Source organism: Myxine glutinosa, chromosome 1 (assembly GCF_964187855.1).
Source record: "Myxine glutinosa chromosome 1, kmMyxGlut1.1, whole genome shotgun sequence".
Taxonomy (NCBI): domain Eukaryota; kingdom Metazoa; phylum Chordata; class Myxini; order Myxiniformes; family Myxinidae; genus Myxine; species Myxine glutinosa.
The window spans coordinates 185,246,191-185,274,000 of NC_136261.1; the positions used below are offsets into that span (position 1 = coordinate 185,246,191).

The window sequence follows — 27,810 nt, forward strand, 5'->3', positions numbered from 1 at the left end:
AGTATGCGGACACCCCTTCTAATTAGTGGATTCGTCTATTTCAGCCACACCCATTGCTGACAGGTATATACAATCAAGCACACAGCCACGCAATCTCCATAGATAAACATTGGGAGTAGAATGGGCCGTACTGAAGAGCTCGGTGACTTTCAACGTGGCACCATCATAGGATGCCACCTTTCCAACAAGTCAGTTCATCAAATTTCTGCCCTGCTAGAGCATCCCCGGTAAACTGTAAGTGCTATTATTGTGAAGTGGAAACGTCTAGGAGCAACAACAGCTCAGCTGTAAAGTGATAGGCCACACAAGCTCACAGAACAGGACTGCCGAGTGCTGAAGCGCATAGCGCGTAAATATCGTCTGTCCTCAGTTGCAACACTCACTACCAAGTTCCAAACTGCCTCTGGAAGCAACATCAGCACAACTTTTCGCCGGGAGCTTCATGAAATGGGTTTCCATGGTCGAGCAGCCGCACACAAGCCGAAGAACACCATGCGCAATGCCAAGCATCGACTGGAGTGGTGTAAAGCTCGCCGCCATTGGACTCTGGAGCAGTGGAAACACATTCTTTGGAGTGATGAATCACGCTTCACCATCTGGCAGTCTCACGGATGAATCTGGGTTTGGTGGATGCCAGGAGAATGCTACCTACCCGAATGCATAGTGCCAACTGTAAAGTTGGGTAGAGGAGAAATAATGGTCTGGGGATGTTTTCCATGGTTCGGGCTAGGCCCCTTGGTTCCAGTGAAGGGAAATCTTAACGCTACAGCATACAATGATATTCTAGACGATTGTGTGCTTTCAATTTTGTGGCAACAGTTTGGGGAAGGCCCTTTCCTGTTTCAGCATGGCAATGTCCTCATGCGTCCCGGTGTGTACCCCGATTTAGAATAGGTACACCGTATCCCTGCACATCGTAAGAGGCGACTAAGGGTTGGCGTTAGGAAGGGCATCCGGCCATTAAAACATTGCCTCAAACAGGGAACCATGATTGTCATGGGGCCCGCAAGGCTAACCCCTGCTCTAGCGGGGAAAATGGCCTTAAAACGATCATTCATTCATATATATTCATTCAATGTCCCCATGCACAAAGTGAGGTCCATACCGAAATGGTTTGTAGAGATCGGTGCGGAAGAACTTGACTGGCCTGCACAGAGCCCTGACCTCACTAATGCTCTTGTCGCTGAATGGCAGCAAATCCCTGCAGCAATGTTCCAACATCTAGTGGAAAGCCTTCCCAGAAGAGTGGAGGCTGTTATAGCAGCAAAGGGGGGGACCAACTTCATATTGATGCCCATGATTTTGGAATGAGATGTGTAATGTTTGGGTGTTCACATACGTTTGGTCATGTAGTGTATCAATGGTTGTATGTAGGTTTCTTTGAACGTTTCTTAACATTGATACATCGATTTTAGCACATTCGTTTGATTTGATTCTTTAGAGTTTAGATCTTCAAAAGTATGCGGTCTCCTGGTATAAACCACTGATTTAAGGTGTCTCTCCAAAGAAAAAAAGTCAAGTGGCGTTAAATCTGGACTACGTGGGGGCATCCTTTACCTGTCCTATCCACGGCAAAGGCATCGGCTCAAAAAATGTAGTTTATTTTTCCTATGATTCTAGACTTTTGAAACACTAGATTGTCAAACACATTTCACAAAGAAAAATCCCTTCCCTAAATATTGGGTCCTTAACCTTGTTCATTATGAGGCTATTATAAGGCAACTAAATATGGTTCATTATAAGGCCCTCCTACCCCCGTTTTTAATAACCTCCCATCAGCTTCATATTTTGTTTCTCAAGTTGTGTGTTCTATCACAATCCTGTTTCGTACTCCTGAAAATGCTGTTAGGTTACTTTTAAACATTCGCATTCGCAGGTCCACCATCTGTGAACAAATGTTTTCCTTGCACTGCCAGAATACAACAAATGAAGTTATTGCACTTGAGGTTGTAACTGCATCAAAATCCGCTTTGTTTTCCTTTGCACTGTATTCCCACAGAGTACTAGTCAGCATCTAAAAATGTTTCAAATAAAATATTCCGTTGACCAGATCAACCATTCTTAAAACACCTTCACCCACACACATCATTAACTTTGCTCGATTCACTTATATGGGCATTCAACGTCTTCAGTTTGACCATGGCCGTGATATGAGAATCCTCTTCTTTATTACAGCCGGTGATGCTATTGTTGAACATTAGGCCAAAACGATGTTCTTTTAAACAATTCCTCTTCTTCACAAGGACATGGAAACTTCAGTCTTTTAGCAGAACTGGTGCACATTCTAGGCTTTGTGTGATGCACTCACTAAGTTTTTGGTTGAGAGAAGCAGGGAGTGCACAACCAGCATTTTATTGAGATAGACTTAAGTAATCTTCTCTTGTTCTTCCATTGAGATTCTTCATTACTTTTCCTTGCACCCTGACCTCAGGTGGGACATATTCGAGCCCTGGCTGGTACAGCCGAACCATGACACCAACGTATGACTCACGTGATGGCAGTCCACTCTCACCCACCAGTGTGTGGTTCGGAGACTCTCCATTGTCTGAGGGTAATCCTAGCTCGCTGGCAGTTAGCCTGCCCTCGCCCTCTCCGGAGCATGTTGCTCGCATGTATAGACCCCAGAGCCTCATCGACAAGGCACGGATCAATGCAGGGTGAGCCGTCATATTTGTCATTTTTACCCCAGTACCACCAAGTGTTTGATTTTGCAAGAGAGGGAAGTGTGAATGTAGAGGGAGGGCAGAATATGTAGCAGGAAAGACTGAGGGGGAAGGTTGGGTGGACTTTAATATATACATATATATTGTCGTGTCGCCGGTGATTAAGATCACGGGTGGCAGATAGCTGAACAGTTTTCTTTAACTCCGAGACGAATAAGCCGAAAATTGGCGGTACTTTTTGGCACGCGCTGGACGGGACCAAAGTGCTTAGCTGCATGGACAAAAGCCACGGGGTTTATTCCTCGAACCCACAAACACATAGACGAGACAAGGGAAAGCAACAATACGACAATGAAATGCAACAACTAAGAGGTTGGTCATAAATAATTGTTAACCAATAAAAATGATGGTTGAGGTAAAAAAAAACAAAAAAAAAAACTATAGCTCTACTTGAGGGACCCTCCACACACGCTGACTCAAATACGGATACACTGGGGAAAGATAAAAGAAAAATAGCTAGTTCGTTTGTCGGCCGACACTCAGCTTTGGCTTCAACGAGGACATTTGGACACCGAGTGATTGTTGAACGGGTCCCTTAGGTCGGCGAAAGAACCGTCACCCCCCCCCCCCCCCCCCCACCCCGACCAATCGGCCGAGCTCTGCCGTATCATTCCATCTCTCCCCGACCAATGACGAACCTCGGAGCATGGCCTGTCAGTTACGATCCCTACGAGGTGGAGTTTAGTCTCGTCAGGAATGTTCGGATTACGTCGGCAGTGGTGGTGCGGGGTTTAGCCCGATTGTGAAAATGCACTGGGTTTCCATCGGCTTGTTGGTGTTGTTGGTTAAGGGGGGCCCGATTGCATAGCTGGCCAGGTGAATGTAAAAAAATACATAAGGGAAAATTACAGGAGGCAATTACATACTGGGAATTATCCTAAAGCCCTATTTAACTAACACAAAACCACCTTCCGTGTGGTGACATGTAAACACTCTTAAGCTCACAGTTTTCCCTGCTTATATCCATAAAAATGTGTCCTACGCTAATAGTGTGTGTCCACGTTCCATGCTAATATATACGATCCTATTTCCACCATGGTATTTCATCACCTACCCCCACAAACGTAACAATATGTACAGGGTGTCCACACATTAATATTCCAAATTAAAACTGCAATGAATAAAATGTGATGGGATACAACAATGTGGTTTACTGCATGCGAAAGAGCATTTGTCAAAGTTTTATTGTCAAGACATGCATTTTTTTGTCAATATCTAGATCATCATTTGTTAGAATCAGTACACTTCTATTCTATGTGAGCCCCCCTTGTCACACATAACACTTTGAGTAGATACTCCATCTCCTTCATAATTTGGTTCAACATTCTTTCATCTGTGCAGCCTTAATCCTCTTCCTCAGATCTCATTTTATATTTATATATACTGTATATCTACCATCTTACTATAATTCACCAAATGTCCATCTGTCCATTCGAAGGTACCGCAAAAACGGCTGAACCGATCGCAACGATATTTTGGGTCGGTATTCCTGGGACCCATGGAAGTAAAATAGGCTATATTAGTCCGTGGGCTGAGTAGGGTTTACATGCACCCTCCCCCCCTCCCCCCCCCCCCCCACAACTTAACTTCCCGGGTATGTCCATGTACCCCCCACCCTAGGGGTTAGGAAAAACCATGTTAACAGAAAAAAAACTCATTCCCTCATAGTTTGACCTCTGGTGACCTCATTAGTGACCTCATTTGCATATAACACATATCATTGTAAAGAGTGTCCCAGGACAAACATTTTGAGGGGTCATATGCAACCATAGGATGACGAGGTAAAAAGTTATGGCCATTTGAATTTCGCCTACCCCTAATTTTCGGAAATCACTGACACTGGGGGGGTAACATCAAAATATGCGTGGGAGGTACCTTGGGAATGAGTTTTTTTTCTGTTAACATGGTTTTTCCTAACCCCTAGGGTGGGGGGTACATGGACATACCCGGGGGGTGCATGTAACCTACTCAGCCCTACTCAGCCCACGGACTATATAGTTTTTCCAAGTTTTCCAAGTTTTCCAATTTTCCAGTTTTTCTAAACACGATGGAATAATATTTACCGATATGAACAGTGATGTGGCTTTTGTTGAAATTCTACGTAACAGGAGAGAGTAGATCGACTCCTGACGAATTCTTCCTATAGAAACGTGTGGCTCCGAAGTAACACGGCAGCGTGTGCAAAGCGACTGAGAAACAGGTGTTGCGGCCGCTTCCGTGTTACAGATTTGGCGTGCACTCCACACATAAACGTGCGACTGAGAAAGACGTGTAGCGGCCGCTTCTGTTTTGCAGAATTCAATCTTTTTTCAAAATGGGCGCCATGTACTGTTTAGATTTTGATGATTTGCGTGTGATATGATTATATGAATCGTTTAAAATAAAGAAAGCCTTCTGATATTTTGCCTTTTCATTTGGGCTTCCCAATTGAAGCCCCGCCCGTAGGACGGGTACGGTTGCTAGTATAAAACACAATGTGTGTTTGTGTATTTGTTTGTGTGATGTCTGTCCCCCTTCATAACGGTAGGTTTTAAAGGCTTTGAGTAGCACTTTAGGAGGGATTTGAGTGGGGTTTTAATGGACAATCTTTGAAAATGACTGTGTCCACCAGTTAAAAGATCTAAAAGACTCCGAGGACCCAAAAGGCCAAGAAGACCAAAAGACCCCGAGGATCCAAAAGACCCTGAGGACCCAATGGACACCAAAGACCCAATATACCCCAAAGACCCAAAATACCACAAGAACCTAGAAGACCCCAATGAATCTGACGACCCAAACGACCCTGAGGACCCTAAATACCCCGAAGACCCCAAATACCCAAAGTACCTCAAAGAGCCTTAATGACCATGAAGATCCAAAAGACCGAAAATACCCCAAAGACTGTAAAGACTCTGAAGACCCATTGGACCCCAAAGACTCAAAATACCTCAAAGACCGAAAAGACAGTGAAAAACCCTTAAAGACCACAAAGACCCCCAGACCCTTAAAGACCACAAAGACCCAAAATACCATGAAGACCCAAAAGACTCCAAACACCCTTAAAAACCCTGAAGACCCAAAAGACCAAAATAATCAAAAGACCCAAAAGACACCAAAGACTGAAAAGACCCCAAAGACCCAGAAGACCATTAAAGACCCAAAAGACTAAAAAGTCCTCAAAAACCAAAAACACCCAGAGGAACCAAAATAACCTGAAGACCCTTAAACACCCAAAACACCCCGAGGACCCAATGGACTCCAAAGACCCAAATTACTCCTATGAACGAAAACATTCAAAAGACCCTTAAATACCCTGTACACCCAGAGGACCCAAAAGACTCAAATGACTCAAAATACCCTGACAAAACTGAAGACACAAAAGACCCTGAGGATGCAAAAGACCCCAAAGGACCCCAAGGACTCTGAAGATCCCAAAGACCCAAAAGAAGAGTAATTATGTCTCTTCTATTGGAAATATAGATGGTGACTTGCAAACTGAGCCTCAAGGGTGGTGTACAGAAGCGTTTTTGTTTTAAATAACAATAAATACAAGGTGCAGGGAGGTGAAATTCACTGTACGTGATGTGCAGCATGCGCAGAGTAAAGCAAGTGTTCATCCACGTCAGTAGGATGTCTCATAAATGAAGAAGATAGAAGCACATTTATCTGTCCCCCTTTTAAAAGTACAATTTGAGTAGGGTTTTATTGGCTAATCTTTTAGCACGACTTTGTGTTCACTTCACTCCATTGTTGAGGATAGAAAAATTCGAAAATTTTCTATAAGAGTAATTACATCTCTTCAAATTGGAACTGTAGATGGTGGCTTGCAAATCGAGCCTAAAGGGCGGTGTACAGAAGTGTTGTTTTAAAATAACAATAAATACAAGGCACGGGGAGGTGAAATTCGCAGCACGTGATGTGTAACGCGCATAGAGTAAAACGAGTGTTCATTTACATCCGTAGGATATCTAATAAATATAAAAGATATAAGCACACCTGATGCTCAGGCCAATGCTTCAGACTTTGGAATTCAGGACCATCGAATAAACTTTTCCAACCTGCCATTTTTGACGGGCTTTATACGAGTATATATATATATATATATATAAATATCCAATCAAATTATAATTTAAGTTCTCCAGCCTAATGAGCGCATGTTGTGACGTCACCTACTCAAAAGCGCACATACTCAAATTGTATGTGCGCTTTGCCTGCCAAGCTCCGGAAGAGCCATCCGACAGTGCGTAATTTAGATCTTAGTTCATATACTATCATAAGTGCATACAAAAACTCACAGTTACCGACCTGGTTTCGCCCTTGTTGGGGCTTCATCAGGGCAACGCAGTGAGACCTGCATACACTTATGACTGAAAACCTTTTGGTTATATACCAGTCATAATGCGACTTCATACCATGAGTGGTGAACCACCATTAAGGTATCCCATCCAGCTATGCTGTACCTTAATGGGAGCGATAAGTACCATCTGCCACACGGCACATTATCTCTGGTATCCACTCACTATATGGAGTCGCCTGAATGCGGCCGGGGGTAACCAATCAAATTATAATTTAAGTCCTCCAGCCTAATGATTCAGGCGACTGTATCATGCTTGATACAAAGAACGTATCATGCTTGCAAACTAATATAGATATTAAAAGTATAACTATATGATATTTAAATAGGTAGTTTCAGTGTACAAGACACGAAATAAAGTTGTTCTCTCATATATCATTGAGCAGAGCTGATAGTACGGCTCCAAGTATTTCGATAATGATCTGGCACTCTGCTCCTCTAAACTGTCAGTTACATTTTTCTGTAAGTGGCGTGCCTCTGTGTACCTCTGTTTTGCTCTTGGCTTTTTTGCTCTGATGAAGGGTTAACGCCTGAAACGTCAACTTCCTTTCGCCTTTGACGGCAGTTAACATAATACTTCGATCAATGCTCTGTTGATTACATCCATCGTGTGTGCAGGTGGCTTGATTCTTCACAATCACTAATGGAGCAAGGAGTGAAGGAAAATGATGTCCTGATGCTCCGCTTCAAGTACTACAGTTTCTTTGACCTCAATCCCAAGGTGCGGTGTTGCGTCTGAATTAAAATAAAGTGGAATTCCAACCATATTTTGCACAGCACCGAGTATAGTTGTTTGTGGCAATGAATATTATTTTTTTTATTGGGGAATACATTTGACTTGCTGAACTTTTATCCAATTAAATCTAACCAGATTCTGGACAGCCTTCATTATTTGCTCTGTTGTGAGATGGTTGCACGTGTATTCAATTGTTGCACTGGTGTGTTAGCGTAAAGTACCACGAGATGTGAGGTGAAAAAAAATGCCTATTCTTGCTGTTATTTGCAGTACGATGCTATCAGAATCAATCAGCTGTATGAGCAGGCCCGCTGGGCCATTCTGCTGGAGGATATTGAGTGCACGGATGAGGAAATGATGATGTTTGCTGCACTGCAGGTGCGTAGCCATTCAAGCATGGGTAAATTATTTTTTGATCTGTTAGGGAACCACAAACAGGATGGTGTGTGACGGACACATCCTGTTGGTTGGAATTCGTGTGGTATATGTTTTTGGTTTTTTTGCTTGTTTTTTTTTTTGTATACTGAATCGAGGCTCGTGAAAGAGCTAACATTTATTTCACAAACAAATCAACCAGACAAACAAGATATATAAAAAAAGGAAGCGGAAGACAAGATGGGGAGAGAAGGGGAAGCACACAAACACAACATTTGAGAGCAGGGAGATGTGTGGGAGGGGGAGGGCTTGGGGGGAGGAGGCGTGGGAAGGGGGGGGGGGGGAGAAGTATAAAACACAAGGACACCAAGGACTTCCAGGACAGAAGTTGGTATTTCGAAAAAGTGGATTTGGGGTGAAATTAGCGGGGATAGAAAAGATCAAGGTTTTGGATGGGGGAAGATAAGAGATGGTGGTGAACAGCTGTTTTAAAGACCTGGAGGGTGGAGTGGGATTGAAGAGAGTGAGGGAGTTTGTTCCAGAGACGGGAGAAAAGAGGAATGAAGGAGTGAAGGTGAGCAGAGAGTCTTGATTTTGGCAGTTTAACCATAAGAGGGTTGCAGGCAGATCTTGTGCGACCTGTAGAAATATTTGGCGGACAGAGCACAGATAGAGCTGGGGGGGCAAGGCCAGAGAGGAGTCGGTAGAAGGTTCCTGGTACCATAACAGTGAATGGGGTGTGTATTTGAATTAGGAGATCTATAAAAATTGTCGATTTTCTTGATTTTTAACCTATTGATGGCCATACTTTATATGTTGTTTGCTGCATCTCCAAGTGAGCAGGCAGCAAAGGTTGAAAATGAAAAAACTCTTCTTTATGAAAGTTTCTGTACATTGGTGCTGTTTCAGAAGTCGTCTTGATTTTCATAAGCAGTATTGTTATGTTTGGCTGATATCCTAGCAGGCCACTGTGCTGGAAGGATTCTTATGCATTGTCTCCTTCCCTGGTCCCGGCATGACCCGGAAGGTGATAAGGAAGGAATGTGTTGGCAGCTTGAAACGCAGTAACAGCCTTTTTCTTTTTCCTTCCTTTTTTTTTTTTTTTTGCTTTGCTTCCAAACTTGAAATACTGTTTTGTCTCTTTCTTTCATTTTGTTCTTTTCCTTCAGTGTTCTTTTATTTATTTTTTTCAGCTTTGCTATCGCATTTACTTACTTATCTCTGCCATTTCCTGGTTCCCAAAGCTGTTTTCATTCAAAGTGTACTTTTGCTTTGAGAATGAGATAATATTGGTCTAATATTAAACACTAGCATTCTTCAAGCTGCATGTTTTTTTAAAACTCTGACTCTGGTAATTTAACAACAATTAATAGCTCTTGGATCATAAGTTTGGGTATATTTCTTCTTCATAATGCATATAGTTTCAAAGGCTTTTCGGAAATGTTCTTAATTGCCTATGACAGCACAGTCCTCTAATAGGCTCGTAGTCTTTACCCTTTGTCCATGACACTTGAGTGCTGACATCTGTCGTGCTTATGTGCAGCCTACGTTCTACTTGGCCTCATGTTGTCACATGTCAAAGGTCGGCAGGACCAGGTTTTGCCAGCCAGCATTCTTCCAGGCTTCTGCCGTCATTCAGCACATTAAACTGCTAGGCCAGATGCTCGAAATAGCCTTCACTGTGTGTTATATTCAAGGTGTGGAACAGCTGTTGTCTATCATTGTGATGGTTTAAAAATGTATTCACAGAGAAGTAACATGACAAGGTATAATGCTGTGTTCAGTACAGCTTTGGTTGTTAAATAGTACATGACATGTGACTTTTGGGAATAGATACAAATTTGGTATATTACCTGTGGTGTTTGGGGTTAAATGTAAACCTGGCTAAAAACAGCAGTTTTGCTCGTTATGACAGATTGAACAGCAGGTGTTTTGGTGCATTATTGGCAGTTTTTTGCATGAGGAAATGGTGTGTGGCGAGTCATTATATATACAGTCCTCGCCAAAAATATTGGCACCCTTGCACTTTTTTCAAATAATGCTCCATTTCTTCCAGAAAATTGTCGAAATTGAAAAATCTTTTGGTATCCACATACGTATTTCTTTGGTTTGCAGGGGAACAAAACAAAAAACGCTGAAAAATGACAATCTTAGCTTAATCCACACAGAAATCCGAAAATGGCCCGGACAATAGTATTGGCACCTTTGAGAAGTTGTTCAAAATAATTATATTTCAAGCAGGTGATTCTCCTTTACTTTGGAATTGAACTCACCTGTGGGGAGTTGCAGGTGACTGCAACATAAAAATAACTCATTCAACCAGTTTGAATAGAGAAAAGGAGTCATTCTGCTGATTTGTGTCACTGTGTGCACCGCAATGAGCATGGAGAAAAGAAAGAAAACCAGAGAATTGTCTGAGGAGGTCAGACACAAGATTGTAGCCAAGCAAGGACAATCTCAAGGCTACAAGTCCATCTCCGGAGACCTTGATGTTCCTGTGTCCACCGTACGCAATGTTATCCGGAAGTTTAAGGACCACAGCACTGTAGCCAACCTCCCTGGACGTGGCCACAAGATAAATCTTGATCGAAGATTGCAGCGAAGGATTGTTCGATTGGTGGAGAAAGCACCTCGATCAACTGCCAAACAGATTCATGCTGACCTTCAGACACAAGGTACGACAGTTTCAACTCGCACCATCTGTCACCAACTCGATGAAAGGGGGTTCTATGGTAGGAGACCCATGAGGAGCCCAATGAGAAGAGAGACATAAGAAAGCCTGACTGGAGTTTTCCAAAACACACCTGAACAAGCCAAAATCCTCTGGGAGAATGTCCTGTGGACAGATGAGACCAAATTAGAACTTTTAGGTAAAGAACATCATCTCTATGTTTACAGAAAACAAAATAAAGCCTTCAAAGAAAAGAAGACCTTCCCGACAGTCAAACATGGAGGAGGTTCAGTGATGTTTTGGGGTTGCTGTGCTGCCGCTGGCACCGGGTGCCTTGAATGTGTACATGGCATCATGATTCTACCCCCGCTAATTTCATCCCAAATCCTACACTTTTTTGAAATACCAACTTCTGTCCTGGAAGTCCTTGGTCTCCTTGTGTTTTGTACCTCCCCCCCCCCCCCTTCCCACGCCTCCTCCCCCCAGGCCCTCCCTCCCGCGCTTCTCCCTGCTCTCAGGTGTTGTGTTTGTGTGCTTCCCTTCCTCTCCCCATCTTGTCTTCTGCTCCCTCTTTTTGTATGTTTTGTTTGTCTGGTTGATTTGTTTGTGAAATAAATGTTAGCTCTTTCACGAGCCTCGATTCAGTATACAAAAATCAGGAGATTACCGAGGCATTTTGGAGCGCAATGTTCAACCCAGTGTCAGAAAGCTGGGTCTCTGTCGAAGGTCATGGGTCTTGCAGCAGGACAATGACCCCAAACACACTTCAAAAAGCACCCAGGAATGGTTCAAGACAAAACGTTGGACTGTTCAGAAGTGGCCAGGAATGAGTCCATATCTGAATCCCATTGAACACCTGTGGGGAGATCTGAAAACATCAGTTGGGAGAAGGCAGCCTTCAAATCTGGGAGAACTGGGGCAGTTTGTACAAGAAGAGTGGGCCAAGCTGCCAGCAGAGAGGTGTAGAAAGCTCATTCATGGCTATAGGAAGCGCTTGACTGCAGTTATATTGTCCAACGGCTGTTTGTGCTCCCAAATATTAAGTCGAAGGTGTCAATAATTTTGTCAATGCCATTTCTTTTTATTTTCTGATTTAAAAGGATATATTAAGTTCTGAATCAAAAACAAAGTTCTGTAATAGTAACAATGGAAAAAATAATTATGGAGACCAAACACTTGTCAATTTCAACTTATTTTTAGAGAAAATTGTGAGTTATTTGAAAAAAGTGGAAGAGTGCCAATATTTTTGGCCACGACTGTGTGTGTGTGTGTGTGTGTGTGTGTGTGTGTGTGTGTGTGTGTGTGTGTGTGTGTGTGTGTGTGTGTGTGTGTGTGTGTGTGTGTGTGTGTGTGTGTGTGTGTGTGTGTGTGTGTGTGTGTGTGTGTGTGTGTGTGTGTGTGTGTGTGTGTGTGTGTGTGTGTGTGTGTGTGTGTGTGTGTGTGTGTGTGTGTATGTATATATATATATTCTCCGCCATAAAAAGTCGAACACATGATTGTTGTTGATGCGATTTATTCATAAGACATCATGGGACACAGATGAGATGCCAACCTCTGACAGAGATTAATGCTTAATAATTACATGTCCATTTAATCGCAACCTAATCACGTAATGCTGCATTGTGACGAATGTTTTCAAATAGGGATCCGACATGGAAGTAACAATCTCATATTGGATGTGTAACAACCTCCGTCAGAAATCACTGCATTGAACCATCGTCATAATGACCACATGAGCACTCAAATCGCAGCCTGGGGAATGGTATTCCATGCCCAAATGAGCTCCTGTTGCAGTTACTTGAGGGCAAGGTTCAAATGTGACGATCAATGATATCCCAGAGGTGTTCGATTGGGTTTAAATCTAGCAATATGGCAGGCCAGGATGTCATGACAACAATGGCATTGACATGTACGTTTCTCATTCAAATGGCCTGGTGAGCAGGCACATTATTGTGCATAAATATGATTCTTAGTCCATGTTGCTGAAGGGTTGGCAACACATGTTGCTTAAGATCTCATTCATGTATCGAACTGCTGTCAGATTGCTATGGTTACTTGTGTAACAGATCAAATTTGGCTGAAAGATTTCAGCAATACCACCCACATCATGAAACTTCCAAGTCCAAGATTTGCAGCTTCTTGTATACAGACTGGGGCATGTCACTCATTTCATCTTCTGTGGATCCGTGCACAGCCATCATGCCTTTTGAAGAGAAACCTCGATTTGTCACTGAACGTAACACTTGACCATTACCTCCATGCCATGGACATGCTTATTTGACCACTGCAATTGTGCGCTGGATGTGTTGCAGTGCAGGTCTTGAACTCTGAATAAGACAACGAGCACTGATCCACGCCTCACGGAGATGCCTCAAGAGTGTGTCGACCCTTATCTTGTAAGGTCTACGGAGTGTGTTTGCATAACACTGGGCAGTTGTATGTCTTGGTCCTGAGTTGGTGTCCTTATCCTGGGACGTCCACTTCTTGGCCAGTGGCTTGGTTAACAAGACTATCTCTTGTTCAGCCAGTGGCTTGATATTGTTTTCTGAAGTCATATACAGTTCCACTCCTCACGTTAAAGAGCCTTACAACATGGCTAATCAATGACCCTGCTTGTAGGTGTCAAATGATTTGATTCCTCTCATTTTCTGACAGACGTAACATTGTAATGGATCGTTAAGGAATGTAATCAGTGTCTTTGGGTTTTTTTTTTAGATGATGCACGTGCTGGGGTCTTAGAAAGACTGTTTTGAATTTGCTCAGAATGCCCCATCTCACCACTAAAAACCCAATGGTCTATGAGTACTGAACGGTTATTGCATGAGACGATTACGTTACGTGGAAACTTGCAATCAGGTGTTCTGCACATCCCTTGTGCCAAAAGGCACTTGGAATGAAAGCTGGAACAGTCCTTCAACAACTACATTATCAATTCTACATGTACAGTTTTTTTGGCAGAGATTATATTATGGTCAGATGCAGGGATGGTCTTACCTATGGGGTAGCCTGGGCAATTGCCCTGGGCCCTGTGCTGGAGCGGCCCCGATAGCTGGTGGGGGTGATATACAATATGATCTACTGAAGAATCAATCGATTACATCACCTAGTGTATCGAATGAAAAATCTGATAGTGTTTTCATCTGTTGTATTTCAATTTTCTCTGATAGCAAACAACTAGTTTCAGATATCTACCTTCCTTTTGCAAATGACCATTCCACTTTCATTCGTCGGTTGTATTCTTTTTCATGACACACACGTCATCAATTGAGCTGACGTTATTTTATGGCCTACCTAGGCAAAGTTAGACAGAAACAATGAAACAAAATTATCCAGGCAGAAAAAGGAAAAAAATAAAAGCAGAGAAGACGTTACATTAAAATTTACAAGTTACTAATTTCTTCAAAAGTAAAACCGAGAATGAAGCAGCAGTGCCGGAAGCAGCAGCGGTAACATTAGGGCTAACAGGTAAAAACATTTCTGCCTTACTCACCTCATTTTTTCCTTGTTATAGCTAGGTATGTTGTTTTTCAAGCCCAATGCAATGCACTCACACTGAGATTCCAAATAAATCTAGAGTCATTACATTCCTATTTTAATATTAATTTGATTTTTATAGTAATAGCTATACGTTTTCTGTATTGTTTTGTTGAATATTGCAGAATAGAGTAAAGTCAAATCACAAACTGCGGTGCATTGTTTAAGAGACATGGATTGTGAAAATTGGGGCTTTATCTTTGTTCAGAGTGGGTTGTGTGGGAATAAAGGTGGTGTGGAGGGGGGGGGGGGGCATCATTGATTTTTGCCCAGGGCCCCAGAATCACGAAGACTGCCCCTATACAAAGGCAGGGGGGGGGTGTTGTGGAGATTGGGGTGGGGAGATAGTTAAAAATTGAGATAGGGGAATGTAAGCAGGGATGATAAAGAGGAGAGGGAGACAAGTAAAAGAAGAAGGTTGAGAAGAGAAGACAGGGAGGAGAATATATGATTAAAGAAAGGTGGTTTAGGGGCAGTCTGTCAAAAATCCCACCATTTTTACTGTGTGTGTGTGTGTGTGTGTGTGTGTGTGTGTGTCTTTGTGTGTATGTATGTATAATTGTATATGTATATATATGTATATGTATGTATATATATATATATATATATATATATATATATATATATATATATATATATATATATATATATATATATATATATATATATACATACAGGGTGAGTCAAAAGTAGCGCCCGATTAATTGTTACGGACCGCGGATAAGGATGTTGGTTTGCCGAGCGGATGGCACCGCGGCCGAACAGTTACCCCGACTAACCGGATTCCCGAACGTTGGCCAAAATCGCGCCACAGATATTCAATAGGGAAAAGACAAAGGCGACACGGATGTGAAGAAGAAGAAGAAGACAAAAAGGTTGGAAATACTACTAAATTTATTCCTACTATTTACACGCTCAAAGTAACCAAGGAGAAGGAAGGACAATAAAATAATTTACAGAAGAGCTCAGAGACACAGTGCAATTATTAACTTATACAAGCTTAATTAATACCCAGGGACAAGACACACAGAACAAACTCACGTACACAAAAGGATGGAAAGGCAGGAGGTGGATGGCTCGAGGGAGAGGAAGGTCCAACGGGTACTGCAGCATGATCGGCCCGTTTAGCAGCCGCCGTTCCTTCGCGGCCCTGCTCAAAACTGCCGTCCAGGCCCCAAGCTGCTGTTGTTGCTGCTGTGGCTGTGCGGACGTCGCGTGCTCTTTTCAGGACTCGTCTCTCTCGTCTTGTCAAAGCTCATCTGCTTCTGTAAAAGCTCATCTGGTCCAACCACTTCTGTAAAAGCTCATCTGGTCCAACCACTTCTGTAAAAGCTCATCTGGTCCAACCACTCAACTCAACAACCCAACAATGTCCTTGCTTCTTGCGCGCGCGCTTTTATAGCGCCTCAGGCGATTAAGCCGCCGGCCTTCAGGACACGCCCATCGGTCAGCTCGCCTCGGCCCTGATTGGTCGGCACGGCCCTCTGGCTCCGCCCTTGATGACGATGGGCGGGCACGCCCTTCTTCCCCGAGCTGAGCACATGCTTAATGGCGGCTTTGGGGCGAAATCAGCAACCCACCGCTGTAACAAACCTGGCAAACTGCCCAGTGTGGTTGGCAATGGAGACTTGGAGGGGATGTAGCTGGAAATGGAGATTTTGGGAATGGGAATGAAAGGGGATCTATCTTGTTTCACTTGGTGCAATGGAGTGTCATCTTAATGGAAGACAAGGCCTTACCCTAATACACATAATAAAGATATAACTATCAACAAAGGGGGAAAGGCTGACGTGATTGTTTATGACCTAATTATGGGACGCCCTTTGACCTTTATACATAACTGGAGTAAGGAGGGTCCAGAATAAAGCACTAATAATAAAAAACACAATAAAAAAAACACAATCCTCATATCCACAACAATATATATATATATATATATATATATATATATATACATACATACAGGGTGAGTCAAAAGTAGCGCCCGATTTCTGTTTATATATACAGGGTGAATCAAAAGTAGCGCCCACGCCCGATTTCTGTTTTTTCGGCTGTCAGACTCTTTCTGGGATGTCATGTTGTTAATAATTGTCTTGCAGATTATTAATTTTCTTAATGTATTTATTTTTGTTTTTGTTTTGCAGGTTATTGCTGAGAGTTTGGAAAGTTACTGAATTTGCACCAAATTGAACCATGAATTACCTTTCAATGAATCAACGCATTGTGGCCGTGAAACATTACTACAAATGTAATGAACAACCAACAATGGCGGCATGCCGTTTGGCACAGGAATTCGATATTAACCCACCCCAGGGAAGAAACATACGATTGATTGTCGAGAAATTTGAAGCAACAGGGTCGGTAGCCACTGCAAAGAAGTCCGGTCATCCAAAAACGGCAACGAATGTAGCTAAGGCTGAAGAAGCCATCAGGAGACTGGAACAAAGTCCGCAAAAGTCAACTCGCCGTTTATCTGCAGAGTTGGAAGTGAGCCAATCAAGTGTTATCCTTATCCTTCACCAGAAAAAATGGAAACCTTACATTCCACGCTTACTGCAAGCCCTTCATGATGGAGATGACGACCGTCGTCTTCAATTTTGCGAAGAGTTCTTAGCTAAACTTGATGAAGAGGACACAATGCTAGACAACATCTGGTGGTCAGATGAGGCATGTTTTAAGCTTAACGGCACAATTAACAGACACAATTGTGTCTACTGGGTTGCGGAGAACCCAAGAGTGACAGTTGAGAAGGAGGTAAATTTACCTGGCGTGACAGTTTGGGCAGCCATATCTCCATTAGGGATAATTGGACCCTTTTTCTTTGAGGGATCTGTCACTGCAGAAATTTACCTGGATATGCTGCAAACCTTCTTTTGGCCCAGGGTACAAGATCAGGACTGTTATTTCCAGCAAGATGGAGCTCCACCTCATTATGGACATCATGTTCGTCAGTGGCTTGATGAAAACTTTCCCGTAAAGTTGATCGGCTGCCGCGGTCCGATCGAGTGGCCGGCATGCTCCCCAGACCTTACACCTCCAGATTTCTTTTTTTGGGGGCTCATGAAAGACCTTGTTTATCGTGAAAAGCCTCGTACCATTCAGGAATTGAAGGCTCAAATCACTGCAAAGTTTGAGGAAATTGATATCGAACTCTGGAAAAGCGTGTGTGCCACTCTGTGCCAGTGTGCCTGCTCGGCTGCAATTGTGCATCGATCACGAGGGAGGGCACTTTGAAAATTGCAAGTAAAACAGCTTGGTACACTTCCGTAATAATTTCCCCCTAAATAAATGGTTAGATAAACATGTCATTCATTTATTTCTACCTTCTTGTACACTGTAATACAAATGGCAAACAAACAATCAACTGACAGAAATATATATATATATATATATATATATATATATATATATATATATATATATATATATATATATATATAAATATAAATATATATATATATGTATATATATACAGTGGAACCTTGACTTACGAGTGCCCCAACTTACGAGTTTTTCGAGATACGAGCCGTCGCTCGGGCGGTTTATTGCTTTGAGATGCGAGCCGAGATCTGAGTTACGAGCTTTCGCCACCCGGTCACGTGGTTATCTTGCCGTGCAAGTACAGTATCTCTGTCGTATAGCGCTGCATTTTTGTTTTCGCATGTTGGTTATTTTGAGTTTACGCCACCAGGTGGGTTCCGGTCACGTGGTTATCTTGCCGTGCAAGTACAGTATCTCTGTCGTATAGCGCTGCATTTTTGTTTTCGCATGTTGGTTATTTTGAGTTTACGCTGCCAGGTGGGTTCCGGTCACGTGGTTATCTTGCCGTGCAAGTACAGTATCTCTGTCGTATAGCGCTGCATTTTTGTTTTCGCATGTTGGTTATTTTGAGTTTACGCCACCAGGTGGGTTCTGGTCACGTGGTTATCTTGCCGTGCAAGTACAGTATCTCTGCCGTATAGCGCTGCATTTTTGTTTTCGCATTTTGGTTATTTTGGAAAATTTCATGTTCATGTCGAACATTTCATGTTCATGTTCATGTTTTCATGTTCATGCCATGCCAGGCCACAACTTGTTCAGAGTGCCGGCGATAGCTCGCCTTCTCTTTGTGGAAAACACGGTGAGATCCTTAACATCCAACAACTAATGGGACGCAAACGGGGCGCCCAGTTTAGCGGTACACACATTGATGAATCACCCTGCCTGTGATTCACCCATGACAGGTTATAGCTGGGTCGGGATTCAAACCCAGGCTGGACAGTTTAGACTTTAGAGTCAAGTGTGCGTACCTCCAGTCCAGGCCATCCTGCCAACTTGTATGCTGCATACAGGTGAAATATAAAGCGCGAGATATTTTTATATATACTGTATATTTAAAAAAAAATTGGTGTGGTTTTTGGCGGGCTGGAACGGATTAATAGCATTTCAATGCATTTTAATGGGGAAATTTGATTTGAGAAACGAGCAATTTGAGTTACGAGCTCGGTCACAGAACGAATTAAACTCGTAAGTCAAGGTTCCACTGTATGTATATATATATGTGTATGTATATATATATATATATATATATATATATATATATATATATATATATATATATATATATATATATATATATATATATATATATACATACATACATATACATATATATACAGACTTGGCATTTAATATGGAATATTTCTTTTTTCTTGACTTGGGTTTCCTTTCTGAACTCAGGATATCAATCTGGTGAGTTTCTTTTACACTTTGGTGATTTATTTGTTAAAAGGACCATGTCCCTGATTGTCTGTCACAGCAAGAAGTCAACAACAGGATTATATCACAGGTGGCGTGGCAAAATGTACGGACAGGTGCATTTGATGATTGGCTTCACAGTCGGGTATACAAGGGTTGTTGCGTTCTGTATTAGTGGAAAACAACTGCTGCACGGCTCCAAAAGTTATTGCCGCTTCCTCTGGAGATGGTCCGTCAACTCGACAATGCTGTTTGTCATAGAGTGGCGGCTTTACGAAATTACGGCATGAAACAGCGTGCTATTGCTCGGCAGTATGGCATCACTCAAGGTCAGGTGTCAAAGATCCTGAAACAAAATGCTCAGAGGGGTGACCCTACTCCAATACCGAGGCTAGGACGTCCCCGCAGAACCACAAGGAGGGATGATCGCCAGCTGCACCGGTTAGTCACGCAATGGCCGTACCAAGTCAGCCAATCGGCTTAGGGCTGAGTGGCAGCAACTGACAAATGTGCCTGTATACAGAAGGCGAGTCAACCAACGACTGGTTCAAGCAGGCTATCGTGCCAGGCGTCCCCTGAGAAAGCCACGCCTGACCAGCCAACACCACCAGCGCCGATTGCAGTGGGCCAGAGAGCACCGTCAATGGCAGCCAGGACACTGGAATCATGTGATCTTCAGTGACGAGTCTAGATTTCTGGTCTATCGTCAAGATGGCCGTGTCCGAGTGCGCAGACAAGTGCATGAAGCCTACAACAAAGATTGTATAGTGCCAAGAGTCCAAGCTGGAGGTGGTGGGGTGACCGTTTGGGCTGCTTTTCATGCAGGGGGAAAAACTGACCTGGTTGTTCTAAATGGAAACCTGAACCAGTTCAAGTACAGGGCCATTCTGGAAGAAACATTGCTTCCATTTGCTTGTGCAGCCTTCGAGGAAACTTTGTCTTCCAAGATGACAATGCACGGCCTCATCGTGCTCGCATGATCCAACACTTTCTTGCTGACCGTGGTGTAGAGCATATGGAGTGGTCTGCCATGTCCCCGGATATGAATCCGATAGAGAACTTGTGGGCAGAATTAATGCGTCAAATCGACCACTTGGACCAACAGCCGACCTCTGTGCATGAATTGCAGCAGGCTATTGTCACTGCATGGCAAGCGATTCCTGTCCAAACCTTGGCAAATCTCGTGAACAGCATGCCTCAACGTGTACCTGCTCTCCTGAATGCTCGTGGGGGTTACACGAAGTAATGAACTGTAATTTTACTGTCCGTAATCCCAGTCGTAATTTAACTTTTGTTTTTGTTAAAAAAAATTTTTGGCTAATGTGCAAAATAAATAGATACTTCTAGAAAACGTACAGAAGTTTAACACAGTACTGTCCATGAATTGAGTTCGATATCAGTTCACATAATTTTCAAGGATCAATTTATTTGTTTTGAAATGTCAAATGTGGTTTTTGTTTCTTTTAAAGGTCACATCAACAAAATCTAGAATAATTTCAACATAATTCCAATGAATTTTTGGTTCTAAGACATCTTGAAAAGTAAGTTCACCCCCACAAAAAAAAATATTCCATATTAAATGCCAAGTCTGTATATATATATATATATATATATATATATATATATACAGACTTGGCATTTAATATGGAATATTTTTTTTTTCTCGACTTGGGTTTATTTCTTAACTCAGTATATCAATCTGGTGAGTTTCTTTTACACTTTGGTGATTTATTTGTCAAAAGAACCATGTCACTTATTGTCTGTCGCAGCAAGAAGTCAACAACAGGATTATATCACAGGTGGCGTGGCAAAATGTACGGGCAGGTGCATTTGACGATTGGCTTCACAGTCGGGTATACAAGGGTTGTTGCGTTCTGTATTAGTGGAAAACAACTGCTGCACGTCTCCAAAAGTTATTGCCGCTTCCTCTGGAGATGGTCCGTCAACTCGACAATGCTGTTTGTCATGGAGTGGTGGCTTTACGAAATTTCGGCATGAAAGAGCGTGCTATTGCTCGGCAGTATGGCATCACTCAAGGTGTCAGGTGTCAAAGATCCTGAAACGAAATGCTCAGAGGGGTGACACTACTCCAATACCGAGGCCAGGATGTCCCCGCAGAACCATAAGGAGGGATGATCGCCAGCTGCACCCGTTAGTCCGCAATGGCCATACCAAGTCAGCTAATCGGCTTAGGGCTGAGTGGCAGCAACTGACAAATGTGCCTGTATCCAGAAGGCTAGTCAACCAACGACTGGTTCAAGCAGGCTATCGTGCCAGGCGTCCCCTGAGAAAGCCACGCCTGACCAGACAACACCGCCAGCGCCAATTGCAGTGGGCCAGAGAGCACGGTCAATGGCAGCCAGGACACTGGAATCACGTGATCTTCAGTGACGAGTCTAGATTTCTGGTCTATCTTCAAGATGGCCGCGTCCAAGTGCGCAGACAAGTGCATGAGGCCTACAACAAAGATTGTATCGTGCCAAGAGTCCAAGCTGGAGGGGGTGGGGTGACCGTTTGGGCTCCTTTTCATGCAGGGGGCAAAACTGACCTGGTTGTGCTGAATGGAAACCTGAACCAGTTCAAGTACATGGCCATTGTGGAAGAAACATTGCTTCCATTTGCTCGTGCAGCCTTTCGAGGAAACTTTGTCTTCCAAGATGACAATGCACGGCCTCATCGTGCTCGCATGATCCAACACTTTCTTGCTGACCGTGGTGTAGAGCATATGGAGTGGCCTGCTATGTCCCCGGTTATGAATCCGATAGAGAACTTGTGGGCAGAATTAACGCTTCAAATCGACCACTTGGACCAGCAGCCGACCTCTGTGCGTGAATTGCAGCAGGCTATTGTCACTGCATGGCAAGCGATTCCTGTCCAAACCTTGGCAAATCTTGTGAACAGCATGCCTCAACATGTACGTGCTCTCCTGAATGCTCGTGGGGGTTACACGAAGTACTGAACTGTAATTTTACTGTCCATAATCCCAGTCGTAATAATTGAACTTTTGTTTTTGTTAAAAAAAATTTTGGCTAATGTGCAAAATAAAGAGATACTTCTGGAAAACGTACAGAAGTTTAACACAGTACTGTCTATGAATTGAGTTCGATATTAGTTCACATCACTTTCAAGGATCAATTTATTTGTTTCGAAATGTCAAATGTGGTTTTTGTTTCTTTTAAAGGTCACATTAACAAAATCTAGAATAATTTCAACATAATTCCAATGAACTTTTGGTTCTAAGACATCTTGAAAAGTAAGTTCACCCCCACAAAAAAAATATTCCATATTAAATGCCAAGTCTGTATATACACAGTGCATTCAGAAACTATTCAGACCCCTTCACTTTTTTCACATTTTGTTATGTTGCAGCCTTATGCTGAAATTGTTTAAATTCATTTTTTCCCTCCTCAATCTACACCCAATACCCCATAATGACAAAGAGAAAACGGGATTTTAGAAAGTTTTGCAAATTTATTAAAACTAAAAAACTGAAATATCACATTTACATAAGTATTCAGACCCTTTGCTATGACACTTGAAATTTAGCTCAGGTGCCTCCCGTTTCTCTTGATCATCTTTGAGATGTTTCTACACCTTGATTGGAGTCCACCTGTGGTAAATTCAATTGATTGGACATGATTTGGAAAGGCACACACCTGTCTATATAAGGTCTCACAGCTAACAATGCATATCAGAGCAAAAACCAAGCCATGAGGTCGAAGGAACTGCCTGCAGAGCTCAGAGACAGGATTGTGTCAAGGCACAGATCTGGGGAAGCCTACAAAAAAATTTCTGCTGCATTGAAGGTTCCCAAGAGCACAGTGGCCTCCATAATTCTTAAATGGAAGAAGTTTGGAACAACCAGGCCTGTTCCTAGAGCTGGCCGCCCGGCCAAGCTGAGAAATCGGGGGAGAAGGGCCTTGGTAAGAGAGGTGACCCAGAACCTGATGGTCACTCTGGCTGAGCTCCAGAGATCCTGTGTGGAGATGGGAGAAACTTCCAGAAGGACAACCATCACTGCAACACTCCACCGATCTTGACTTTATGGCAGAGTGGCCAGACGGAAGCCTCTCCTCAGTGAAGGACACATGAAAGCCCGCTTGCAGTTTGCAAAAAAGCACCTAAAGGACTCTCAGACTGTGAGAAACAAGATTCTGTGGGCAGTTCCTTCGACATCATGGCTTGGTTTTTGCTCTGATATGCATTGTCAGCTGTGAGACCTTATATAGACAGGTGTGTGCCTTTCCAAATCATGTCCAATCAATTGAATTTACCACAGGTGGACTTCAATCAAGGTGTAGAAACATCTCAAAGATGATCAAGAGAAATGGGAGGCACCTGAGCTAAATTTCAAGTGTCATAGCAAAGGGTATGAATACTTATGTAAATGTGATATTTCCGTTTTTTCTTTTTAATAAATTTGCAAAACTTTCTAAAATCCTGTTTTCTCTTTGTCATTATGGGGTATTGAGTGTGGATTGATGAGGGAAAAAATGAATTTGAACGATTCAGCATAAGGCTGCAACATAACAAAACGTGAAAAACGTGAAGGGGTCTGAATACTTGAATGCACTGTATATACATGTATATATATGTATATGTATATTATTCTATTAATAATCTAAACTTTTTTTCTGCCCTGTTGCCACTTTGCTCTGGATATGTTTGTAATAGCTGTTTACTCAGCAATGACTGGATGCCCTGAACCGTCCCAAATCAGAGGTCAAGGCAATCTCATTTGATATCGCCTGAACAGTTTGTCAAAGTCTGGCACAAAGTCCTGCACACTTAGCTGTTTGATAATGGCATCATGGTCTGGCTAAAGTATTTACTCAATGCAAGGTAGCAGAATGTTCTGTTGAATGTCATACTCATCCCTTATTTTAAACTCGGAAGCAGGCCTCCCTCATGGTAGCATCCTGTATCAAATTTCCTTCCCGGCATTGGGTGGAGTCATTGCCAACGTCATTATGGGGTATTGAGTGTAGATTGATGAGGGAAAAAATGAATTTAAACGATTTCAGCACAAGGCTGCAACATAACAAAATGTGAAAAAAGTGAAGGGGTCTGAATACTTTCTGAATGCACTGTATAAACATATATATATATATATATATATATATATATATATATATATATATATACATATATATATATATATATATATATATATATATATAGTCATTATATCTCCCTTAAGATATCAAAAGAGTGTGGTAAAGTTGAGGTAGATCTCATTGAAATGCATTATCTTGTTTTCTCTGTTCCTCTCCAGTATCACATCAATAAGCATTCTGCTGGCAGTGATGACCGAACAAACCATAGTGAGCAGAATGTTGATGAGGTTGATGCAGCGCTGTCTGATCTGGAACTCACACTGGCAGGGGGAAAGTCCTCGACTGGCTTGGTATGAAGCTCTGGAGGAAGTAAAGGCATAGAATGACCAATATTGAAATTATCTTCTTTCTTTAAGGTGTCTGGTCCTCGATTTATTTCTCTGGGTTGCTTATGCTGACTAAAACTGCCATTATAATGTAGTTCTCACAAAGAATACTGCATCTCGAAGCACACTTTCCTTTCCTACATTGTGTGTCATGCATTACCTGAAATTCTTGCTTTTGGAGAAGTATTCAACGAGGTTATAAAATCAAATTAGATGTTAAGTTACATTAACTTCATGGTTACTAAAGCAAATACAATTACATATACAAATAGATCACGTGAGGTTAATGCAATCGTAGGGTGGATACCATACAAAAAAAGCCTCCATGACCCTCGACTTTTGTGCATTAGCAAAAATGACCGCACTGTGGTCACAACCTGCGACAAAATATGGTAACAGGCCGATTGGAAAACACATTTAATGTGCTATTAAATAATTTGTGTAACGTAACACTTGATTACGGTGCATTCTGATGCACCGTGCATTCTGATGTGCTTGTTTAAACCTTACTATTATTCAACATATGCTTAGATTTTTGGGGATCCGTCATCATCAATAACACTCGATCCAAACAAAGCCAATGAAAATTTAACGCAACAAACTCGGGCAGTGTATAATCAGCAGAGGCCTACAGGCCTATGTGTTTGGCCCACCAGACACCCAATATGGCGGCCATATAATTTCCTCTCGGCGCTATGGTGGGTGGAGTCAAGCGGCAGATGTGGGCGTGGTCCGGCATCTGTCCAACCAATGGGTACACATTTCTAAAATCGACCCCCAACAACAGTAACACGAAGCTCTTGCAGACCTGCGACATGTCGCAGATAAATAGACCTATTCACTCTGTATCTAAAGTTCTCACAAGTTTCGGCCATACCTGGATTGTGCTGTCAGCATTTTTACATACCCGAGTTGCGCAAGAACCAGGTTGGAAGAATTAATATCAGCCCCAAAGCCCTAGAGCCATAGTGGTCAGACTCGTTGGGGTTTATGTGACCTAATAAGCCCCGTGATGTCAATACACATTTCTAAAATCGACCCCCAACAACAGTAACACGAAGCTCTTGCAGACCTGCGACATGTCGCAGATAAATAGACCTATTCACTCTGTATCTAAAGTTCTCACAAGTTTCGGCCATACCTGGATTGTGCTGTCAGCATTTTTACATACCCGAGTTGCGCAAGAACCAGGTTGGAAGAATTAATATCAGCCCCAAAGCCCTAGAGCCATAGTGGTCAGACTCGTTGGGGTTTATGTGACCTAATAAGCCCCGTGATGTCAATACTACAATTACTACATCATCATTACATTTACATTTGTAATATCTTCCTGATGCACATCCTACCTCAATTTACGTGGTGGCAGTGGCCATGATGTTTGCTGTGCGCTAAATAAGCTTCTGCAAAAACATACATTTACTTGTCTATTTACTTGTCCAACAGCATCTGCAGTATATTCTCTATTATGATCATTATGCGTGTATTAAAATGAAATTTTATGACTGAACGCAATGCCCCATTCTCTATCCTTACTCGGCAATGTGACTGCAACTCCCTTCCCCTCTAGCATAGCAATACGAGCACTTCTTCCTGGTTCACAAATAAATTAAAAGAAAATACAGACATTGACCAAATGTGGTTTGCAGGTGTTGTTTGTTGCAACAAATCTCTAAAATTGGCCATATTCAAAATGTAATGCTTACATCGCTAGCTATCCAAGAAATGCACTGTCCCTTTCTGTATATGCTTCTTCCGCAACCATGATGATATAATATTCTAAATAGAGATTTGTAATTCCATCTTTTTATTTAATTTTCACATGGAAGTCAAACTGAGAACTCTTCAAGAGTTCATCAGTAACGTGTGTGTGCACTTCATCTCTAGCAAAAGTATCTTGAACACCCGTGGTGATATATTAGACATCTTTTGTTAGAAATGCATCATATGCATTTATCAGTAGCACAACTGCATCTCTCAGAAAATGATAATGCTACCTCCAACCATATTCTGCATACCAAAGAAGAAGAAGAGATATACGTTGAGCGTAATTATGCCAACCTTGAGGTTTTGCATCGTTTTGAAGATGCAAAGCATGGTTCGACCCCTGACTGGTTCTTTTTCAGTTATTGTTCATTGACTAACAGGTTCTTTGTTTAACCTTGCATTTGTATTACATGTGTATTTGCATCATTTCTTCACCTTTTGTGTTGGAGTTATAATGGGGAGCACAGTATGACATCTTCTCTATTTTGGTAGAGGGACATCACCAAAATTCCTGAGCTGGCTGACTACTTAAGGATGTTTCGGTAAGACTTGAATGATAAAACAAATTGTTCAAAACACTTCCGTTAATTTGACATGTTTTTCACACTGCAAAGGAAGAATAGTGGAAAAGATTAATTATTTTCTCCTTTTAATAAAGTAAAGCTTAAAGATTTAAGCTTGCATCTTTCAGGCCCAAGAAGCTGACTCTGAAAGGCTACAAGCAGTACTGGTTTACCTTCAAAGATACGTCCCTCTCATATTACCGCAGCAAAGAGGATGTGCAGGCCGTGCTGCAGATGAACCTTCGCGGTGAGTTTGCAGAACGTTCCCACCTCATTAATACTTGCACCTTTGGCCTATATGCATTTGGAATAATTGTTGTCACCTTAAAGCTAGACCTATGTTCTTGTTCTTAATGTTAAAAACTCAGAATTACAGGATCTGATCATTCATTTATCAATTGTTTTTCTGTTCACATGTTTCTATGCAAAAATATACTGAGATGATCAACAGCCAATCGCTGAAGGCGCCCCGGCAATGCCGCACGCTGGAGGATATGTTATTTATTTATTTATTTATTTATTTCGCCTGGGTGCGGTATACGCAACCCTTTAAATGTATCTGTACTTGTTGTCAGTTATTTTGATATTCCACCAAGCTTATAACCATTTAATCCCAAATTACTGTTCAAAATTTAATGTTTCTATCTTCCAGCACCTCTTGTCATCCCTTTTGGCCTCTTCTCATCCTCTTCAGCCGCTTCTCATCCCTTTTGGCTCCTTCTCATCATCGGCGTTCCCTTCTAATCCTCTTCGGTCCCTTCTCATCCCTTTTGGTTCCCTTTCTCATCCCTCTCCCCCCTTTCTCATCCCCTTCACCCCCCCCCTTTCTTATCACTTTTTCCCACCCCCATCCCCCTTCCTCATCTTTCTGGAGTTCCCCCCGAACACTATATTACTTTACATATGTCTTCATGAAGTGCAACACAATAGT

The 27,810-nt window shown here is 42.3% G+C and overlaps 1 protein-coding gene across 9 annotated transcripts in view; it reads left to right on the forward strand.

Moving 5' to 3' along the window:
* The window catches only part of FERMT2 (FERM domain containing kindlin 2), a 188,661-nt gene that overhangs the window by 90,642 nt on the left and 70,209 nt on the right, over positions 1-27,810 (forward strand). For all 9 annotated transcript variants that reach the window (XM_078781176.1, XM_078781170.1, XM_078781173.1 and 6 more), the window contains 6 exons: positions 2,432-2,657; positions 7,675-7,777; positions 8,063-8,170; positions 24,385-24,516; positions 26,809-26,858; positions 27,008-27,126. In XM_078781176.1, the coding sequence (XP_078637302.1) occupies positions 2,432-2,657; positions 7,675-7,777; positions 8,063-8,170; positions 24,385-24,516; positions 26,809-26,858; positions 27,008-27,126 (738 nt within the window). The remainder of the gene's footprint in view (positions 1-2,431; positions 2,658-7,674; positions 7,778-8,062; positions 8,171-24,384; positions 24,517-26,808; positions 26,859-27,007; positions 27,127-27,810) is intronic.